Source organism: Parasteatoda tepidariorum, chromosome 1, assembly GCF_982258835.1.
Source record: "Parasteatoda tepidariorum strain Cologne lab strain chromosome 1, Ptep-v5.0, whole genome shotgun sequence".
In the NCBI taxonomy this organism is placed as follows: domain Eukaryota; kingdom Metazoa; phylum Arthropoda; class Arachnida; order Araneae; family Theridiidae; genus Parasteatoda; species Parasteatoda tepidariorum.
In genome coordinates, this window is record NC_141755.1 from 28,779,656 (window position 1) to 28,801,931 (window position 22,276).

Genomic DNA, 22,276 nt, shown 5'->3' on the forward strand with positions numbered 1-22,276 from the left:
AAGTAATTATTATTTTATGTTGTTACCTTTAAATATTTTCAATGCCATTAGCCGCACGTGGGCGTTCAATTTGTAGAAAATTTAATTCTTGTCATTTAATCTCAATTAATTGAAATGACTGTTATCCATATTTCTAAAATAAATTTATCTCTAAATGAATAAATCCCATTAAGTTATTAGTCATTATAATTAAATTTTCTTTCTAGGAATTTATGACTTGCAAGGCACTTTAAGGGACGGTCAACTGTGCAGTACAGCAAAAGGGTATTTAGTGCCAGCTGATTCTCGCAGCAATTTGGATATAGTAAAAGATGCATTTGTTCGAAAAGTAACTATAGAGGAAATTACATTGCTAATATATAGTTAAGCATTTATCGGGTGCGTGTCCGTATCGTGATTTGTTGCGCCAACTACAATCGCCAAGGCACCAAATAGATTTTAAAAAAAAATTTTTTTTAGAGGATTGTCTGAGTTATATCCTTCTAGTTGGTCCCCTTCTAAGGTATTTTTTTCTCTTCAGTTTTTTGCGAAACGCTGCCCGGTAGTTATCTAAGACGTGTAGTGCAGATTACGATACAGAAATCTTTCCCATTTATGGAATAGAAATTGCATCATTATTATCAAACGAAATACTTTTCATTGTTGCATCTTGAAAATGATTACTATCCATGACAATTTGTTTGTTCGTTCAAAAATAAAAAATTAAGTAATAAGTCATGATAATAAATTAAGTAATAAATAAGTATTGATAATAAGTATTACTATTAATTATCATGAAATATACTTCAGCACACATTTGTTAAAACGATTAATAGTTGAGTTAGTTGAAACAAGAAAAAATGTCACTACAATTTATATTATTTTTCATTGTTTTTGATGGATGAAATTATACAACTCGAGAAAAAATTGTATTTTTTAAAAATTATTAAAAGTTTTTTAAGGAAAAATATATTACTAATATAATTATATAACATGAGTAATTATATTAATTAGTAATTATATTTCATTAGTATATTAAATTATAATATAATTATATAATAATTTACCAATATAATATAATTTATTTATTTATAAGTAACTCATGCTCATAACCTTGTTTAATATATCAAGTACAAGAATTTTTTACTAATTTTTAATTTATGTGTTCTCTAAGTAATAAGCATATTTTCACTTTTTTACTTTTCTGCGATTAAAGGAAGCTGCGATTAAGAGTGACCTAGAAATCAAAATCAGCTAAAAAAGCAATTAAATTTTTTTTCTTTATCAATTTACGAAAATTCATTTTAAAATTGTAAAACTTTAGCATAATTTGCAGCAATTGTTTTAAAATTATCTAGTAAAAGTAATGATATATAATTTATTAGTTTTGTGTAGCAATTAAACTAAATCATTAACTTATTAAAGTTATTTAATTTATTAGTACATTAAAATAATTTTAAGAAATTAAAACATACCAATAAGCTTTAGTGATCAGTACGCATACTTATGAGGATTATTTCAACTATAAATTTGCCCTATATACTCATAGCCTTGTATGAGTATATAGGGTATTTTCCCAGGCTGTATTTATGACATTTTAAAAGTACTTTGCTTTAATTTTATTTTCCGCCTAAAAAATGTTACCATCTCAAAATTAGAAGCAACAATAAACCTTAACCACTCGATGGAACATTAAATTATTTTAAATTTCGTTTTCGAATAAAGGGAAGTCTACTAATCGAATTTTTGCACCATTTCAGATAATAATTAAAAATGGAGTGGCTACTGATGTTGAGTTCAAGTACAAAGGTTCCATTCGAACCGTGGCTGCCGAAAGGGAAGTTATATTATCAGCTGGAACAGTCAACACACCTAAGATATTAATGCTGTCAGGAATCGGACCAGCTGAACATCTTAAAGAACATAAAGTTAGAATTTTTCAATTGAAAGTAACACGTTTTTTTTTTTTTTTTTTTTTTGGTTTTACATGTTTCTGAATATAATAAAAAGAAATTGTATAAATTAATTAAAAAAACAGTTTTTTTTAATTGAAAATATTGAAAAAAAATATAGTTCCAAAGTAATATACATCCCCGCTTAAACTTTTTAAAAATGCAAAAAGTCGCCAACCTCTAAGATTATTATGCAAAAACGAAATACAAACTTCTTTGCAAAGAAAAAAAAAATCTGGTAAATTTCTTTTCCTAATACTGAAGAGATCTGTTTATATATTTATACATTACTCAAAGCAGCATTTGGCAATCACTTCTTGCAAGCTAAATAGCGATTTATTTTGATTATTTTAATTTCGCATTAGTTTTCTTTTTCTTATATTTATTTCAATGTTGAATTTAATACACATTAACTTAGATAAAATGCACCATTAATCCTTTTCAGCTAATAAGGAACAAAATTCAGAAAAGCGTTATTAATGAAGATTTAATGTCTTCCTTTCCTCTGCTTACAGTAGAATTTATTACATATATGAAAGAATGAAGGGGTGAATAAAGATATGAAATAAGTACTTTTTATGCATTATAAAACTAAAACATAAAATAAAAGAGTTACAGTTGATTAGAAAATACAATACATAAATGAGCAATATGAAAATATCTCAAAAATCATAAATTCTCACAATTTAATCTTAATTCAATATATTTGATTGAAACAAAACATATAAACTCAATTTTAAAACAAAAAATCAAGAATAATTATTATTCATTCATACGACAAATATAATCGTACTGAAGTAGATGTAAAAAATATGACAAAAACTCTAATGTAGCGTAGAGTGTCAACTACTGAACAAATAACTACTGAATCAATTAGCTAGCTCCGTTAAGTATTGCTAGAAGGCGCTGTAGGCAGTTAAGCCAGGAGAAATTTCAAGAAACGTGTCGTGATGACGTCAGAGTGGAAGTATTATTGTTCATGTTTAGTAAGGCTCCTATACTATCAATCTAATTCTAATTCGTGATCGCAACGCTCGAGTACGCCGTCTAGCGGGAGCCTGTAAATATCAGACATTAATTTATCACGTTTTCATTTAGTTCCATCAAAATCATTGACAGAATCAGACGCCATTTTTTAGCAGCAAATAAGAAACAAAATTTCCCTAAGGAAAAGGCTGAAGAACTTGAAAAAAATCTCCAGAATATTAGTAAATCTTTCAGGAACAGATTACGCCAAACATTTGAAGAAAAATTCCTCAATAATTTTTAATTTCTATAGTCAACAAACTTGCAACCGATGACTTCCGATTTCGGATACTGTTACAGATGTGTGTATTAAGGTAAAATGCATTTCTTCTGTCTTCAATTCATTACGAATTAAAGTGAAGTCAACATTGCTTTCGTCATTCCAGTGAATTCAGAACATACAGAATTGTAATAGTTATAGAATATTCTTCTTCGTTATAGAATAGTATATATTTCTGTATCCATATAATTCGGAAAACAACAATAAAAAATTATCCAAGTTACTTGAAATAGTGCCATTTGTGCTGATTCTTAATTAATTTTAATCGTTTTCTTGATAAGTATTTTTTAGTTTTGAAAGAATAAGTTCAACTAGAATTCAGCTATTCTGTTTTTAGCTACATATTCAAATTCATATCAATTATAAAATTATAAAATTTTGCTGTGTAGTATGTTATCTAAAAGTAATGAAGGGATAAACTATGTATCCATTATTTGAGAATAAAGTTTTCAAACAAGGAACATATCATTTTGGAATTCTCCGGGAATTATAAATCAGGTAAGTGCAATGATTTTTACAATAAAAAATTTGCCTGTAAATATTTTTTTTTTTCATTTGATGATAGTTCTCTACAGAATGCTTTTTTACGTCTGATTAAAAACTATAAGAATAAAAAGAGAAACAATATGAAAGTTTTTTATTTCAATATGAGGAATTTTTAAAATTGTTTTTTTATCCTAAGAATTCTTTATTTTACTTTTTTTAGTTTATAATTTTTTGATAAAAATTGTTGAAATAATCGTTTTGAAAAATTAAATGGTATAACATTATGTGCTAATGTATACTTCTTGCATATTCTAATTTTTGAAGTAATATGATTCAAAAAAAGTATGGAATAAAAATTCGGTACTTACGTAATAACGCCACCGCAACTACAGATTTGGCGGTTTTTAAGTGCCACCAATCTACACCAAAATTTTTGCGACAAATCATAAAATGAAGCACTTTATTTAAAATCAAAGTTGTTCATCGGATTTCGGTGGACAATGGGCAAAATATTTCGCTCCTGAAAAAATAAAATTGCATCTTGTTCTATTTTTGGCAAATCTCAAAGACGCATTTTCGTAGCACTAGAAAATGGTAACAAAAATCGAAGAACAAATCATTTTGGAATTCTTCTGATTTATAAAGCAGGCAAGTGTTAATTTTTATAAAATAAAAAATTTTACTTTTAAGAAATTTTTTTCTTATTTGATGATAGTTTTCTATAGAATGACTTTCTGCGTCCGATTATGAATCAAAAAAGAAAAAACATGAAAGTTGTTTATTTTAATATAAGAAATTTTTGGAATTGGTTTTTCTTTTTTGCTTTGTATCGTAAGCATTCTTTATTTTACGTTTTTTAGTTTCTAAATAATGATTTTTTTTAAAACTTAACATTTTTTGATAAAAATTGTTGTCAAAGAACTTTTTTTTACAAAATTAAATTAAATAAAATTATGAAGCTTAGGTATACTTTTTGCTTATTTTAATGTTTGAAGTAATATGATTCCTTAAAACTGTGGAATGTAAAGTTTAAATAGGCCTCTCAGGTTATATCATTAAATTTAGTAAAACTATTTCTCAGGCATTAGGTTTAACTCTAATAAGAAGATACATATTTTTTTTTCCTGTTTATTTACAAATATTTTTCAGATGTGTTTTGGATGTTCCTTCTTTTAAAAAAAAAAAAAGAGATACCACCTTGTTTTCGGTTGTATATGAAAGGATATTAAACATTTTTCTTTTTTAAATTTAATTAGCCACGATAAAAAAGGAACGTTACAATGCTACACGCTACATTAAAGACGTCTCCAGAGTAACTGAATGACGGTTCATATAGAAAGCGCAGGTATGCGTCTCATACAACAACGCCTCCTATAGTTCGTTGCGATCGCGAATCTAATTCCTGTCTAATTCAGGGGCTCTAAAGTTTAGCGCTGAAGCACAGAGCTTCAAAAGTGATAGTCTGATTACGACTTATTTAGAGCAAAACTTATGTTTTTATTAGAAGTTAATGGATTGCAATTGAATAAAATGTTAAAATAACTTTCTGTTTGTCGGAAAAGAATACAGCTTTCATTCTATCAGTCCAAAAATTTACCTACTGTAATTTGATAGACGTAGTATGTTAATTATAACCAAGGAGAATCGCTCATCCTATACTTTTGCAATCCTGAACTACAATTACAAGTTATTCGTCTCCCCTTATCGCTAAATTGTGAGAAACAAAATTATAAAAAACTTAAAAAACTAATTTGTTTTTCTAATCATAGTACTAGTTCTTATTTATTCTTAAGGTAGAAACTAACTATGATTAAGTTATTCCAAAATTTACTAGACGGAATAGTTTGGATGTATGAACTTTTATACTGGATCAATAAATTTATTAAATTAACTTCTAAATTGTAGCATTTATTAAATAATTTTAACTGTCCTGGGTATTAAACAGTTTTTATTTAAATTTTGTTTGTAAGTATGGATAAGGGCATTGACCTATAAACTGACACTCCGATTAATGCTGGTATTGCGTGTAGCCTTTACTGTTATGAAAGAATGTATGAATGAAGGATAAAGCCTATAAAAGGCTTTCTATCCATTTATGTAGGCTTTGACTTCAGTCCCCTTATGAAATAAGGAAAACCAGTAAAATGGCTTATTCCTTGTTTGTGTTTGTATGCAAAGTACTTCAAATATTACTATACTCTGTTGCAAGTTAAGAAAGGACCATATTGCTGTATAGGATTTAAATAATCATCCGCCACTGCTTACAGTTCCATTTTATTTCGTTATTAAATCATATAAATATGCTTTCAAAACAATATGAAAGCTTTGAAAAGTTCGACAGTAATTTCATTACACGTCAGACTCTAATTTAATTCGTGCTATCTTATACGTCATATACATGATAGACATCATAAAAAGGGGCTATAATTCGTAGTCTTACTAGAATCGTAGACTTGGTAACATATTTCGATAAATAAGGAGAACATTCAATCTTGAAAAAGAAACAACTATATGACATTGCAAGAGCATTGGATTTGATTGCCCCATTAAAAATGATGCGTCTTATGCTTACATGCCCTTAACAAATCAAACACGAGATAAATTTTTTAAACTTTAGTTGTGTTGAAGAAGAAAATCATCTGCAAGAAAACAATATTTATTAAGTTTTCTTTAGTTTATTTAAATGAGAATAGAGAGGCGTATATTTATTACGAATTTTAGAAATTATTTTTATTAATTCTTATTACTTGTTAGTTGATTATTCAGTTTTTTCCCTTTTATTTCACACGATTTAAGAAAGCAAGCAAAAGAAGACTGCTCAATCAACACCTCCTGGAAGAAGCAAGGCCTCAGCACGGATCAATTTAGTAGTCCGATGTGACGAAGTTAACTGCGCAGTAGATGAAAAATAAGAAAGATGTCATTACGTTCGGGGAACTAAGCTGCGCAGTGGTTGAAAATACGAAATATGTCATTACGTTTGAACTACTAAAGGATATTTATGGTAACCCGTGCTGAGGCCTGCTCTTTTCTAGGAGGTGTTGGCTCAATGTTGTTTCAAGAATTGGCGATGTTGATATGCGTTCGCGCTGGAAGCTTGGAATCCATTTGGCGTGCATTTATACATAAGGCTAATGGTTTTTTAAATATTGGTTAGGCTAATGGTTTTTTTGGTTTTTTATGACCTTTTTTATTATGGGTTTTTGTTACTTAAATTTACCACGACAAATTTACCATATTACCTATTATAACTTAAAATATCGTCTGCGCTTATTTTTTTAACATATCTGAGTTCACCCCCTCAAACCATTAAAATTGAGTTTGATTGAACGTGAAGATACAATCATTATCTAGATACAAAGCTATTCAGGGTTGTCCATTTTTTGCTGTCTGTACACCCAGTGGCGTAGCGAGGGGGGAGCAAGGGGGGGCATCATGCCCCGGGCGCTACACACAAAGGGGCGCCAAATGGTCAGCAAAACAAAAAAAATTGTTGGATGATTTTTATTTTTATTATAATTTATTTCTGGAAAATATATTTTAAATTTAGTGCCGGTGAAATATAATAAATGTTAATTCGTAAATAAAAAGGAACACTAATCAAACTGTAATAATATATTCATAATAGAAATGACACGTCTTTTCTAATGGCAGGGCTGACTCGACCTGTGTCTGTCAGCACTTCCTTATGGCATCTACGCTGTGTGGTTACATATATTATCTCCAAATATTTGCAGTGTACAAAGTACAAACATCAGTGTATAAAGTGTTTGTATGTTTGTACAGTGTACAAAGTACAAACATTCTTTCTTTCAGAACACTATTTATTTTTGTTTCTATGAACGCAATGTAGCTTACGCTTGTTATTTTAAAACGATAACAATAGCACTCTAATGTACTTATATGTACAGTCACGGAAAAAAGTATCCCGAAAATAACAACTAAAAGATTGTCTATTTTTTAATATAGATACTTCTCAGACACACAACAAATACAGCGTTTTGCTGTTTCTAGGAAACACACACAAACGCCCTATTTGTTCTGGACCTGAGAATTATCTGTTTCAAAAAATAAATGATTCTTTATTTGTTACTTTCCGGATACTTTTTTCCGTGACTGTACATATCCGTGACACTTGCGACAGGTTGTGGAATTCCGCTACAAGTTAGGTAAATACCCGAAATATTAACGTTTAAGTTATTTTGTGCCTGTATTTTTCAGTTTTGCGTCATTGTCATCGCGCTCTGCTTAGAATAAAAATGAAATGTTATTAAATGTTATAAGTTTAATGTAAGCATAAATTTTGGTGCATATTTCACTGTGTTGCTACCTTTCAAGTTCAAGGCATTCTTGGTTAGTAATAAAACAAATAAGAGTACTTACTACATCTACTCGACGATTCTATTATTCAGTGAATAGGGTATGAAAAAATTTGAAATGATCAACTTTAACGATATTATTGATAAATTTGCTTCATCAAAAGCGGAAAATTTATACATAGTAATTAGTTTTATTAATGTATTATAATCATATTATTAAATATATGTATCTCCTTAGAGATAATAAATATTTACTTTTTTATTGTTTTAAAACTGCGTGTTTTTAAAATATTTCTTTATAAATATGTAAAATAAATAATAGGTATCTTTTGAACTAATTCTAGATGATCTAGAACATTTCAAAATCTAGTCTTGTTTTCTCAACTACATTTTTTGTCTCAAATTTAATGCCTGGCTTGAGCCTATGACTTTATTTATTTTACTTTATTTATTTATTACTTTGCGAGTATATTTTACTTATAATATTAGATGATTTTCGAATGGGGGGGCGCTAAAAATGTATTGTGCCCCGGGCGCGAGTTAAGCTCGCTACGGCACTGTGTACACCCAGTACTATGAAAAACGTGCAGTGCTGCGAAAATGTGCTCTTGTTTTTGAGCGACCGTTATTTCCTATTTTTATTTTTTTGAGACTAATCAAGTAATATCTTACAACTTTTTCATCAGATAATATCTTACCACTTCAACTTTTTGGGATTATTTATTTCGTCCTATGTTCGTCCTTCTCTTGTATTGCAATTTTTTTTTTAAATTTTTTGAAAGAAAGCGCGAAAAAACAAATTTTCTTTTTTCTTTTAGATAGACGTTAATGCAGATTTGCCAGGAGTTGGACAGAATTTACAAGATCATGTGGGATCTATTGAAAATTTTGAAGTAAACAATACTGTAAATGTTCTTTTCAAAATGCTAAATCCAGCTAACATTGGCAAATATGTCTATGACCGTTCAGGTAATTCAAAATTAAATATCCCGATAAAAGAGAGTTTTACTGTTCAAAAATTTCAGATATAATGTACACAAACTATGAATATGTGCCTCATACAAAATTACAAATAGAATTTAGGAACGATTCGCATTAAATTTGATGCAAATACATTCGAAGACAAAGCGGACCTAACTGTCAACTATTCCACCAACTTTCACCAACCTCCAGTTCACGCTCTACATCCCTAAAAGGGAGTTTTTCATAGGATTTGATAAATATATTGTTACATGAGCAGATTGTTAGCAGGCAATCATTCGAAAATTGGTTTATGGATTTCTTTTTAGGTTTCTTATCTTAGGGTATTAGTACAAGTAAAATTAAAATTAATAATTTTCACGTATGGGAATGATGTTTCCGAATTCGTGTTTCAAAAGGTATATGAGTTCGAACCCAGCCTTCCGAAGACTTGTAAATGATTACTGACTCACGTTAAATCTGTCGAGTCACAAAGTCCTCCAAGTTCCTATAATAAATGAAACCTCTGGGGGTACCGGGTTGGATATTGATCGTTCTCTGGTTCAATTCAAATAATCAAACAATCAGCGGTTGAATGAAAGGGTGTATGAATAGGTCCGCACTATAAACGGGTGTGAGGTATGGGTGCATCAGAAGTCGAATTCTTGGACATAGATGGAGCCACTGGAGGACAAAAATAATCGCACTCTTTGCCTTAATGGCCTACAACAACAACAACAAAAGGTATATGAAACCACGCGTTTCTTATATTGGTATTTACCCTTTGTTTGTACTCAAATGTTGAAATGTTTTGCAATAAGTCCTAACTATACTTACATAGTTATAAAGTATAATTTTAATAGATTAGAGATTATTAAAACTGAACTAGATTTAATACCGATGCTATGGAAATAAGTGTCCTACCGCCCCTGAAGGGGATATATACCGTGGAAAATAACTTGGAAGTGGTAAATTTTGACCATCATGAGTTGGCCGCTAACAATAACATAAGGCCGTTTGATGCTATTCTGATGAAATGAAACACAAAAAACGTGTTTTTCTTAATATAATAGCGTAAATCCACAGTTAAGGGCTGCAAATCAAAACAAAAAAGAAGAAAAAAAATATTTGAGGTTTATTAATTGAACAGCTTAGTGGAAAAACCAGATAAGTGACATTTTCAGAAAGGCTATAATCAGGGTAAGAATTTTAAAAAAGTGATCTTCACAAACTATTTTATTAGCAATCTATTAGAAGGAGCAATTTTATTAACAATTTATTAGCAATCTATTAGAAAAATGAAGCAAGCCTACTAAAAACTAATGTGGATGAGTTATGTTTAAGATTTAAGTTAAAGCAAAAACAGTTGTGTTGCATTCAACATATCCATATTGATGCAACAACTTCATGTTATTTTCACTGTTTCATTAATACCCCCAAAAATTACTCTTACCTGGTTCTTCCACTGAAAGCTTCAATTCTGTCGGTAATTGATTTTCAGTTTTGTGAATGATTTCGTAGTGTTGTTCGTAGTGTTGTTGATTAATTGATTTTTTGGTTTTTGTTTTGTACAACACGTACGAGGATCTGGTTGTAAGCTAGTAAGGAATAAATTATTTCGTTGTATCGTGAATATTTTGAAAGTTTAATGTTCCAATTATAAGTTTCAAAATAAGTGGTAATTCGTTGAGGGGAGATTCTTTTGCTATTTCTATGTATCTAAAAGGAAATTAAAATAGAAAGAAAATGGTGTAGAAAACTGCCACATCACAAATTATGGTCTTAAAAAAGTCTTCAAAAAACAGCCTTAATGTAAAGAATGTGTTCAACAAATTGCTGTTTTTCTAACTAAGAAATGAAAAATTAATATCTTTTTTGTGTTTTTAGGAGTTTATTCAGCTGCCCAATTAGTTCTAGCACTTTCATATTTGCAGAATCAAAATAATCCAAGAGTTAACAGTGTTCCAGATCATCAACTCTATTTTGTGGAACTGAATACTGTTCTACCCCTGTTGGATTTTAATTTGAAACCCGAGGTAAACTTATGGTTTTTTTCTAGTACAACAATTTTTTTTAAAACTTAAATTATATTCTATATTTCACTGTCATGCAAAGACCACCGATATTATATATATATATATATATATAGGTTGCATCGCCACCCTAGCGCCACCTGTAAGTAAGGAGACTCCCTTACATTCTCTCACTGAACGGCTACGGGGAGCGAGCTCATTAAGATGTTCCAGCTCTAATTATTTTGTACTGCCATTTAAGTGTTTTTTGTCATAATAAAAGCTTTAAAATGCAACCCTAGACTGCTTTGAAGCTTCATCGACACTCCCCGTCCGTAACATGGGGGGCTCGACCCGGTCATCGGAACCTGATGCTTAAAATTAAAAGCGATAACTCTACTTCATAAGTCGGCCAATAACCCCGCCGCATAATTCAAAATATCTTCGAACAATTTTATCTACGCAGGCCAATTTTCCCGCCTGAACTGAAAAGCCAATTTCCCGCTTTGAAAACAACGAACTATTGCTGAAAAATATTCAACTACAAAAGGCCAATTTTCCCGCCTGAACTGAAAAGCCAATTTCCCGCTTTGAAAACAACGAACTATTGCTGAAAAATATTCAACTACAAAAGGCCAATCCTCCCGCCTACACTGAAGAGCCAATTTCCCGCTTTGAAAACATCGAACTATTGCTGACAAATGTTCAACGTCAAAAGGCCAATTCCACCGCCTATGATATATTTCCAGATCTAAATATCTTCTACAGCGAAAAATCAACAACTCAAGAGGCCAATTTCCCCGCCTAATTGTCTAAAGAAATATCTTCCACAACTACGTTCTACAACAAGGCCAATTCAACCACCTGTGTGACCAATTTCCCGTCCACAATTAAGAAATCTCTACATCAACATTCAACGAATTAAGAAATCGATACTTCTCTTCTACATAAGTCACGGCATTCAACGTCAACAACGATAAAAGTCGTAGCATCGTAGTGAAACAGTTGTGAATACTTATATCAACAAACGCCGATATCTTCAAACAAGGTAGGATCAATCCTTTTTATTATCAACCATGTATCGTAATACTAAAAAAGAAGATTTAGTTAATACCGTCAAGGAATTAGGAATAGATATTCCAGAAAATGCTACTATTATTTGTTTAAAAGAACTTATAGAAAAAACTGATACGTTCAAAAATGAACCAGAATTTGTTAAAGACATGATTTATTTAATCGTCGAAAAAAGAAAAGAAGCAGAACAATGCGAAAAAGAAAAAATCAAGTTAGCCCAAATCGAAAAAGAAATCGAATTAGCGTCAATTAACTCCGGCTCAAATCAAAATAATTCCGAAAACACAAACGCGATAATTACAACATCATCTTCAGATCTCGAAAGTCTAATTAAATCAGTTAAAACACTTAGTATGCCGATTCCTACTAAACCCGAAAATTTTAACTTATTCTTTCATTCTTTAGAACGTGCGTTTACCACCAAAAATGTTCCGCCAGAATTCAAATCAGAAATATTAATAAATATTCTCGGTGAAAAAGCGAATAGTATTTTACTTTACATTTCGGAAAACGAACTCCAAGATTACGAAAAAGTTAAAAATATTATATTACGAGAATTTCAGCCAACACCCCAGGAATGCTTAATTAATTTCCGAAGAGCACAACGATTACCTAATGAATCACACGTACAATTTTCTTCAAGATTGACAAGCTCTTTTGAATACTATTGTAACCTTCGTAACGTTAATGATTATAAAAGCTTGTGCGAATTAATGATAGCCGATAAATTGTTTTCTACCCTCGATCGTGAAACGCAACAACATATTGCGATACGCCAAAACGAAACTTGGTTTAAACCAACTGAACTAGCGAAAGAATGCGATGTATACTTTGTTTCGAAACGGAAATCTTTAGCCGAAATAAAACACTACCGTCAACAACCGTTCGAGTACAAGCAAAAAAATAACTCATTTCAAAGCTCTAATCGTAATTCATATGAGAGGAATTCTACAGAAAACCCATCACGAAATAATCCGCGCGAAAGCTTTCACAGAAACGAAACTAATTCAAATCGTAGATTTAACTCAAATCGAGACCCTGTTTGCAAAGTCGAAGCTAAAATATTTAATGAGTCTAAGCATGAATTACAATATGAAAAAATTTTCGTTAATGATAAACTAGTTGTTCAATCGTTAGTTGATTCCGGTGCCAATATTATTTGCGTACGAGAACACTTAATTCCCCCCAAAACAAAAAGTGTCGGAACTGTTCAATTAACTTGTGCTTTCGGAAATGAAGTACAAGCTGAACTTTCAAAAATAAAATTAGCGCTTCCAAGCTTTCGTGAAAATCCCATAACAGTAACGGCAGCTGTTTGTAAAAATCTTTATTGTGATTTAATAATTCCCCCAAATATTTTGGATGATTTAAATGAAGCAAAAAAAAGAATATGATCGAATTTCAAAAGAAAACATGATTTCTCCTTATTCTAAAACTAAATTTCCTTTGTCTAAAAACGAACAACAAAATACTTTCGAATTAAACTCAATGTCTAAAAAAGAAAATCAAAATTCTTTCATTTCCAATAGGGGCCGTTCAAAAAGTACGTACACAAAAATGGAGAAATTTTAAACCCCTCCCCCCCCTTCGTACATTACCGTACATAAGGTCTTACTCCCCCCCCTTAGAGTACGTACATTTTATTAGTCTACCCCCCTTTTTCATAAAAATTAAAATAATTATGTTTTAAATAAAATAAAATATTTACTTAAGGAGTGTGTAGGATGAAGCCAAATTTAAATTTGGTGTATGTTTATAAAGTACGTACTTTGTATAATACCTCCCCCCCTCCCCATCGTACAAAACCGTACATAATAGCAAATCCCCTCCCCCCCCCCTTCGGGATGTACGTACTTTTTGAACGGCCCCATACAGAAAACGATAATTTTTCTCCCCCAGTTTCTAAAAATAGATCCGACAAGGGTGCAATACAGTCGCGTCAGTTAGACGGTCAGTCTTTCTTTGAGATAGAGAAAAAAAATGAACCACTCCCTTTTCAAACTGAAACCGAAAATTTGTTATGCGAATGCAAAAGTACTTCTACTCAAAATTTATTTGAAAAACAAATAAATGAGTTTGATTCAATGACGTCTGCATCTAATAGGAAAGCGGATACTACCGAAACACGTGATCGCTGCGTCACATCCAATGTTCACCGTGCTCTTTCCGATGTAAACAAACAAACCGAAACCGATATTTTTTCGTCAGCCGAAACAGAAACAAACGATTTTAATTCTTCTAATCCGGAAAATAAAGAGATTAAAAATGCGTTTATTGAAAATACAGACTATTGTTTATCTAATATAAATATAGTTTTCACCGATGTTGATTTATCTCATTTAGAATCCGATACGCGTACTGAAATTGAACAACTTATTAAATCTTATAAGCCAAACAAAATTAAAGATACCAACTTACAAATGAAAATAATTCTTTCTGACGATAAACCTATCGCGTTACGACCAAGAAGGCTAGGCCAAACAGAAAAAATTATCGTTGAAAACCAAATGGACCAATGGCTTACCGATGGAATTATTTCTGAAAGTTCGTCCGATTACGCCGCACCTTTGGTTCTTGTTTAGAAAAAAGATCAGTCAACAAGAATATGCGTAGATTATCGCGCTCTTAATTCCAAAACAATTAAACAGAGATTCCCATTACCACTCATTGATGACATTTTCGATAGACTTCAAGGAGGAGTGTTATTTTCCAACCTTGACCTTAGGAACGGTTATTTCCATGTTTCAATTGAACCTGACAGTCGCAAATTTACCAGCTTCGTAACACCAACTGGACAATACGAATTTAACAAAGTTCCTTTTGGCTTGTGTAACTCTCCCTCAGTATTCCAAAAATACATTCAAATTATTTTTAAAGATCTTTTAAATGATGGTACTGTTATAATTTATATGGACGATATCATAGTGCCTTCTAAAAATAAGAGTGAAGGAATTGTAAAACTCAAAAAAGTATTTGAAGTAGCTTCTAGTTATGGTGTAGAATTTAATTTCAAAAAGTGCAATTTTCTTCAGCGTAGGATAACCTTTCTTGGACATATTATTGAGCAAAACACCATTCGCCCTTCAGCAACTAAGACAACCGCCGTCATGAACTTTCCAGAACCCAAAACAACTCAACATGTTCAATCATTTTTAGGACTAACCGGATACTTTAGAAAATTTATCAAAGACTATGCACTAATTGCAAGACCTTTAAGCGACCTTCTACGAGACAAAGTCAAATTTATTTTTGGCCTTGCACAGAAACAAGCTTTCATTTCTCTGAAACAAATTTTATCATCTGAACCTGTTTTACATCTATATCAGCAAGGTGCTCCATTACAACTCCACTGTGATGCCAGTGCTAAAGGATTTGGTGCTATACTCCTTCAAAAGGACTCTGATAACAATTTCCATCCCATACAATACATGAGTCGTAAAACTTCTCCCCAAGAAGAGAAATATTCCAGCTACGAATTAGAAGCGATAGTTACAGCATTAAAAAAATTTAGACGCTATCTAATAGGCACAAAATTCCAAATATATACAGATTGCCAGGCGTTTCAAAAGACAATGACAAAAAAAGATCTACCACCCAAAATAGCACGATGGGCACTCTTCTTAGAAGATTTTGATTACGAAATACTTCATCGGCCAGGTAAACGAATGCAACATGTAGATGCTCTTAGCCGCTATCCAGTTATGGTAATACAATACAACGAAACAACACAGAAAATCAGAGAAGCACAAATCAATGATGAGTTTACAGCAAGTATAAAGCAACTAATTAATAATTCTTCAACACCTGATTATACATTAAAAAACAATGTGCTTTACAAAATAGTCAATGATCAAGAACTTTTGGTAGTTCCACTTGACATGCAAAAACAAATTGTACAACTTGAACATTCTAAAGGACATTTTGGCATAAATAAAACGGAAAATTTGCTAAAACAGCAATTCTATTTTCCAAACATGCGAAAGATTGTTGAAAACGTAATTCCCAATTGCATTCCATGTATACTCTCATCACGTAAAGTAGGAAAACAAGAAGGTTTCTTACATCCCATCCCAAAAGGAGACATTCCTCTTGATACATACCACATAGATTTTCTTGGTCCCTTACCCAGTACACATAAGAATTATAAATACATTTACACCGTCGTCGATGCTTTCACCAAATTCTTATGGATTTATCCAGTCAAGTCAACATCAGCTAAAGATGCCTTGGAAAAACTACAACTGCAACAAATTACTTTTGGAAATCCAAGAAGAATCATATCAGATAAAGGATCCGCATTCACCTCAATAGAATTCAAAAAGTATTGTGAATACGAACAAATTGATCATGTCACAATCACCACAGGTCAACCTCGTGGGAATGGACAGGTGGAAAAATTTCATGCTGCGATAATCTCAGTCATCACCAAGTTATCCCTTGACAACCCCAGCAAATGATTCAAGCATGTACAGTCCGCAAAAAAAAAAACGAATCACCCTGAATAACTTTCGTTCTAATGATCGGATTTTCACGAACTAAGTGTCAATCTTAATGGTTTCTGGGGGTGACCTCAAATATGCTAATTAATTAGTGCTAACTATTAATTAAGTTACGAAATCAGACACAAAAACGTACTTTCTCTGAATAAACATGCATTTTTTTTTACATATTTGGATTTCTTATCTTCAAAATATAGGGGGTAGCCGCAATCTGGGAAATGTGGTCCCCATAGTTTGGTCAGGAGAGCGATTCAAAGTTCGTACCCCTTAATGTTAATTTCGATTTTTGCGTTTTCAGTCATATTTTCAAAACTAATGAAGCAATTCAAAAAAAATTGCACCCACTCATAAAACTCATTTACCCAAAGATAATTTCATGCAAAAAATAATTTTTAATAGTTATTAATTATTTTTTATTATTTAATTAAATTGAGGATGAAAAAATTTTGAATTATAAGGTATGAATTTTTTTATACCATATTATTCTACATATTTTTCAATTGCAAAATCTAAAGTTTCAACTGTTTTTATTTATTAGAAGCTGAGAAAAATTAAAATTAATTATTTTAAAAAAAGTAATTTGGCGACAATAAAGAAATGATTAAATGGGGCGATTAATATTAAAATGTGATAAACTTGCGAGGAACTTGACTTCGCGCGCGTAGTGTAAAATTTCATTCATATTTTTTTCGCTAATAATCGTTTGCTAATCTTTTTATTTTTATTTCTTTCTAACTATAAAATTCGCGATCGCAACGAACTATAGGGGGCGTTGTTGTATGAGACGCTTACCTGCGATTTCTATATGAACCGTCATTCAGTTACTCTGGAGACGTCGTTAATGTAGCGTGTAGCATTGCAACGTTCCTTCTTTAATGTGGCTTATTAAATTTAAAAAAGAAAAATGCTTGATCTTCTTTCTTGTACAACCGAAAACGAAATGGTATCTCATTTTATTAGAGAAGGAACATCCAAAACACATCGGAAAAATATTTGTACATTAACAGAAAAAAATATGTATATTCTTATAAGAGTTAAAACCTAATGCCCGAGAAATAGTATTACTAAATTTAATGATATAACATGAAAGGCCCATTTAAACTTTACATTCTATAGTTTTAAGAATCATATTAGTTCAAAAATTAAAATGAACAAAAAGTATACATAAGCCTCATAATTTTATGAAATTTAATTTTGTAAACAACGTTTTTTGACAACAATTTTTATCAAAAAATTTCAAGTTTCAATAAAAATCATTATTTAGAAAATAAGAAACGTAAAATAAAGAATGCTGACGAAACAAAAACAAAAAAAAAAAGACAATTCTTTTTTGTCGCCATTTTTAGTGCTACGAATATTCGTCTTTGGGATTTGCCAAAAACAAAACAAGATGCAATTTTATTTTTTCAGGAGGGAAATATTTTACCGAAAAAACGAAAATGTACCAATTCCCACAACATAAAACTTTATCTTGGTAAACGTACGTTTTGGAAATGTTATTTCATTTGGAATCTTATTCATCAGAGTTCATATGGCGATATGATTGTTTTGAATTTATGCTAAACTCTATATCGGCTCATTTTCCACCGAAATCCGATTAACTATTTTGATTTTAAATAAAGTGTTTTATTTTATGAATTGTCGCAAAAATTTTAAGTGTAGATTAGCGGCTCTTAAAAACCGCCAAATCTGTAGCGGCGGTGGCGTTAATACGTTAGTACCGAATTTTTATTCCATACTTTTCTGAATCATATTACTTCAAACATTGGAATATACAAGAAGTATACATAAACACATAATGTTATACCATTTAATTTTTCAAAAAAAGTATTTTGAGAACAATTTTTATCAAAAAATTATAAACTAAAAAACGGAAAATAAAGAATTCTTAGGATAAAAAAACGATTTTAAGAATTCTTTACATTGAAATAAAAACTTTCATATTGTTTCTTTTTTTATTATTCTTATAGTTCTTAATCAGACGTAAAAACCCATTCTGTAGTGTAGAGAACCATCATCAAATGAAAAAAAAATATTTACAAGCAAATTTTTTATTGTAAAAATCATTGCACTTACCTGATTTATGATTCCCGGAGAATTCCAAAATGATAAGTTCCTTGTTTGAAATAGTTTATACCTTCATTACTTTTAGATAACATACTACACAGCAAAATTTTATAATTGATATGAATTTGAATATGTATCTAAAAACAGAATAGTTGAATTCTAGTTGAACTTATTCTTTCAAAATTAAAAAAAACTTACCAAGAAAACGATTTAAATTAATTAAGAATCAGCAGAAATGGCACTATTTCAAATAACTTGGATAATTTTTTATTGTTGTTTTCCGAATTATATGGATACAGAAATATATACTATTCTATAACTATTACAATTCTGTATGTTCGGAATTCATATTTATTCACTGGAATGACGAAAGCAATGTTGACTTCACTTTAATTCGTAATGAATTGAAGACAGAAGAAATGCATTTTACCTTAATACACACATCTGTAACAGTATCCGAAATCGGAAGTCATCAGTTGCAAGTTTGTTGATAATAGAAATTAAAAATTATTGAAGAATTTTTCTTCAAATGTTTGGCGTGTTTTGTTCCTGAAAGATTTACTAATATTCTGGAGATTTTTTTCAAGTTCTTCGGCCTTTTCCTTAGGGAAATTTTGTTTCCTATTTGCTGCTAAGAAATGGCGTCTGATTCAGTCAATGACTTTGATGGAACTAAATGAAAACGTGATAAATTAATGTCCGATATTTACAGGCTCCCGCTAGACGGCGTACTCGAGCGTTGCGATCGCGAATACAATGTTTCCTTTTTAGTCGCTTAATAATTTATTTGTAATTTAGTAAAGAAGTTTGAATAAAATATTTTGAATACAAAACAATTTATTCAAGGAATGTCTAGTTTTATAAAATAGGATATGATATGATTTTCTGATAGAATATGATTATACACCAGATTGTGCTTCTTTAATGTGATTATTTTTTATTTTTTGCCTTTGCTTTTCAATAACTGATACAATTTCAATAATATTCATACGTAAGCATAGACTTGGAATAATATATTTATCAATTTCTTGAATATATATGTTATAAATAATAATAAAAATACGTAGTCAACATTTTTTAGCATCTCTCACAACATCGTAAATTTCTCAACTTATAGGGTAAATTAACGAATGAAGGAACACTTAAGCTTAGCTTGCCTTTAAGAAAAAATCATAAAAATTTCTAAATTTGTAATTTTAGCTAAATGATGGTGTCGACATATTTGTTATTAAATACAAATTATGTAAAAAAAAATTAAATTACTTACATAATATTGTTTTAAGCTTTTGGTGGTTCAAATAATAAGTAGCAAGATAACCAAGTGAAGGAACAGTTCTTACCAGTGAATAAACACTTAATTTAGAGAATGTTTGATGCTCGTTAGGAATCCATAGGCCACACAAATGTGTAAAAAAAAGATTTTTTTTGGAATTGCAACATATTTTCACAGTTAACGTGGAAAATGTTTTTTTTTTTTCAGTCATGGAATGGAAAGAAAAATATGTTTGAATACATAATTTAAAAAAAAATGTTTTTCATTTTTTTTCCTCACAGTTTAATAGTCAGTTCTAAATTATGAATATTTATCATTGCGTATTCCGATGATGTTTTTATTATAATGTATTATAATTAGATCACTTTTTTGTTTACTCTTTTCCCCATATTTTTTTAAGCTATTTTTTAATCTTTTTAAGTATTTTTTTTCTCTTCGTCATATTTTCGGCTTTAACTTTTTTTTCAGCTCTTTCAATCTCTTTAAATTTTCGTTCTTTTTCTGAAGTTAATGCAAAAAAGTAATTTTTTTCTTTTGATTTAACCTTCCTCTTTTTTCTAAATTTTTGGCCAATATAAATGTATCTTCGAAATATCTTTTGATTTTCCAGTACCATTTCTAGAATTCCTCACTGGATAATAAATGAGAAAAAGGAGTTTCGAAGTTTGAGTAAAATCCATCTCTCATTGACTTATATCTAGTGAGTCTTCAGCAGTAACTACCATTTACTTATGGAACCAATTGTTTTTGCAACTAACAATGCCTCAAGAGGACTTATATCAAAATCAGTTTCCAAGATACTTTCATTATCAATGTTAGTTGTATCAGCTTCAGTGCCAAAATTTGATTAACCAAATGTTCTTTTTGAAATAAATTCTTCAATATTGAGAAAAGCACAGGCTATTGGATATTTGGGAGATTAAACTTTTCTGTCGTCAATGTTCCTTTAAAAATTTGCAATGTAACTTGTGAGATTTCCTTCTCAAGTTTCTGAAGAAATAGTGCATCGTTACTCTCGAAGCATGTATTTTGTTGATAAGTTGTCTTGCTCATTAACTCTTGGTGTCTGTTTTGCATGCATTTGTTAAAGTCAACGTTTTTACATCGAATGGAAAAATATCACATTTCATAAAAGCATTTTAACTTCATTAGTTGATGCCTCAAAATCTTATTTAAAAATGGATGTAAAATTTTCTCGATATATAGCTTTACAATTCTTTTAAGATCTAACAAGAGATTTCCCTGAATTAGGTAGAAAACTAAACCAGAAAATTTGTTTCGATCAACATAACTTGCTCAGTTTCAAATTGATATGAGATTTATACCTATCCAAAACAAGGAAAATAGGGAATTTGATAGCATTTTTAATTCGCCATGTGTAGAAGCATTTGCAATATATTTGTAAAATGTTGCTGCGGTCATTGTTTCATATCATGAATCGCTTTTTTCAATGAAATATACAGCAGGGACTGATTCTGTAATATCTCAAAGAATTCCTCAGTAAGGAAAAACTACCAATGGAGGTACTTTTTCTTTCCTAGGTACTTAAGAATAAAAATCCTTATAATTTTTAGGGCCAAGGATTTTTCCCGTTTAAGGGCAGTATTCAACTCTTGTTTCGTTCGCATTGTAAATGCAATCACTTTCTAAGAGGATGCCAGGGCTACTTCTCTCCTAAAGATTCATTTAAAATTATTAAAACCAGTATTTCGAATATTATTCTCTAAGGGAAGTTTTGCCTTTCGAAATTATCTTCGCATTGCACTGAGTTATCGGTGAATGTCGCCTTAAAAAAAACTTCACCCATTTTTCACCTGCATGATGGTTTTTAAATGGATTTTTCCTACCAGTTTCCGTCTGGACGTTAAAGACCGCAATAAGATAATAAATTAGCTAATTATTAGCACAAAGGCTTTTATTATAATTATTCAAGCTTTTATTATTATATTTGGTCAGTAAACATAGCTTATTAAGGTGTCTAAGGTATGATGTAATAACTTATCACTACATTTATAACAATAAATAATTAATAAATTATTCTTTAAACAGATTTAACAATTCAATTTGCATTTTGAAATGAAATAAACATGCCTGTTCCTTCACTGGTTAGAAGTTGTTTTTTGTACTTTCAACATAATTTTGATGTATAATATGACTAAAAGTACAGAAAAATTAAAATTTTCCTTTTATTTTCATTAACTTGAAAAAATCCTAATAAATGAACACTTGTTTATTCATTGGTTTTTCATCGTTTGGTAATCCAGTTAATAAGCACCCCCTAATCTCAGTACTTGCTAATGTTATGATGCTTGAAATAAATAAAACGTAACTTCAATTACCATATTTTGA

General features: G+C 30.4%; 1 protein-coding gene across 2 annotated transcripts in view; it reads left to right on the plus strand.

Moving 5' to 3' along the window:
- LOC107439119 (glucose dehydrogenase [FAD, quinone]) overlaps positions 1–22,276 on the plus strand; it is a 57,401-nt gene that overhangs the window by 22,869 nt on the left and 12,256 nt on the right. For both annotated transcript variants that reach the window (XM_016051609.4, XM_087160945.1), the window contains 4 exons: positions 207–328; positions 1,740–1,907; positions 8,861–9,011; positions 10,890–11,038. In XM_016051609.4, coding sequence (XP_015907095.2) covers positions 207–328; positions 1,740–1,907; positions 8,861–9,011; positions 10,890–11,038 — 590 coding nt within the window. The remainder of the gene's footprint in view (positions 1–206; positions 329–1,739; positions 1,908–8,860; positions 9,012–10,889; positions 11,039–22,276) is intronic.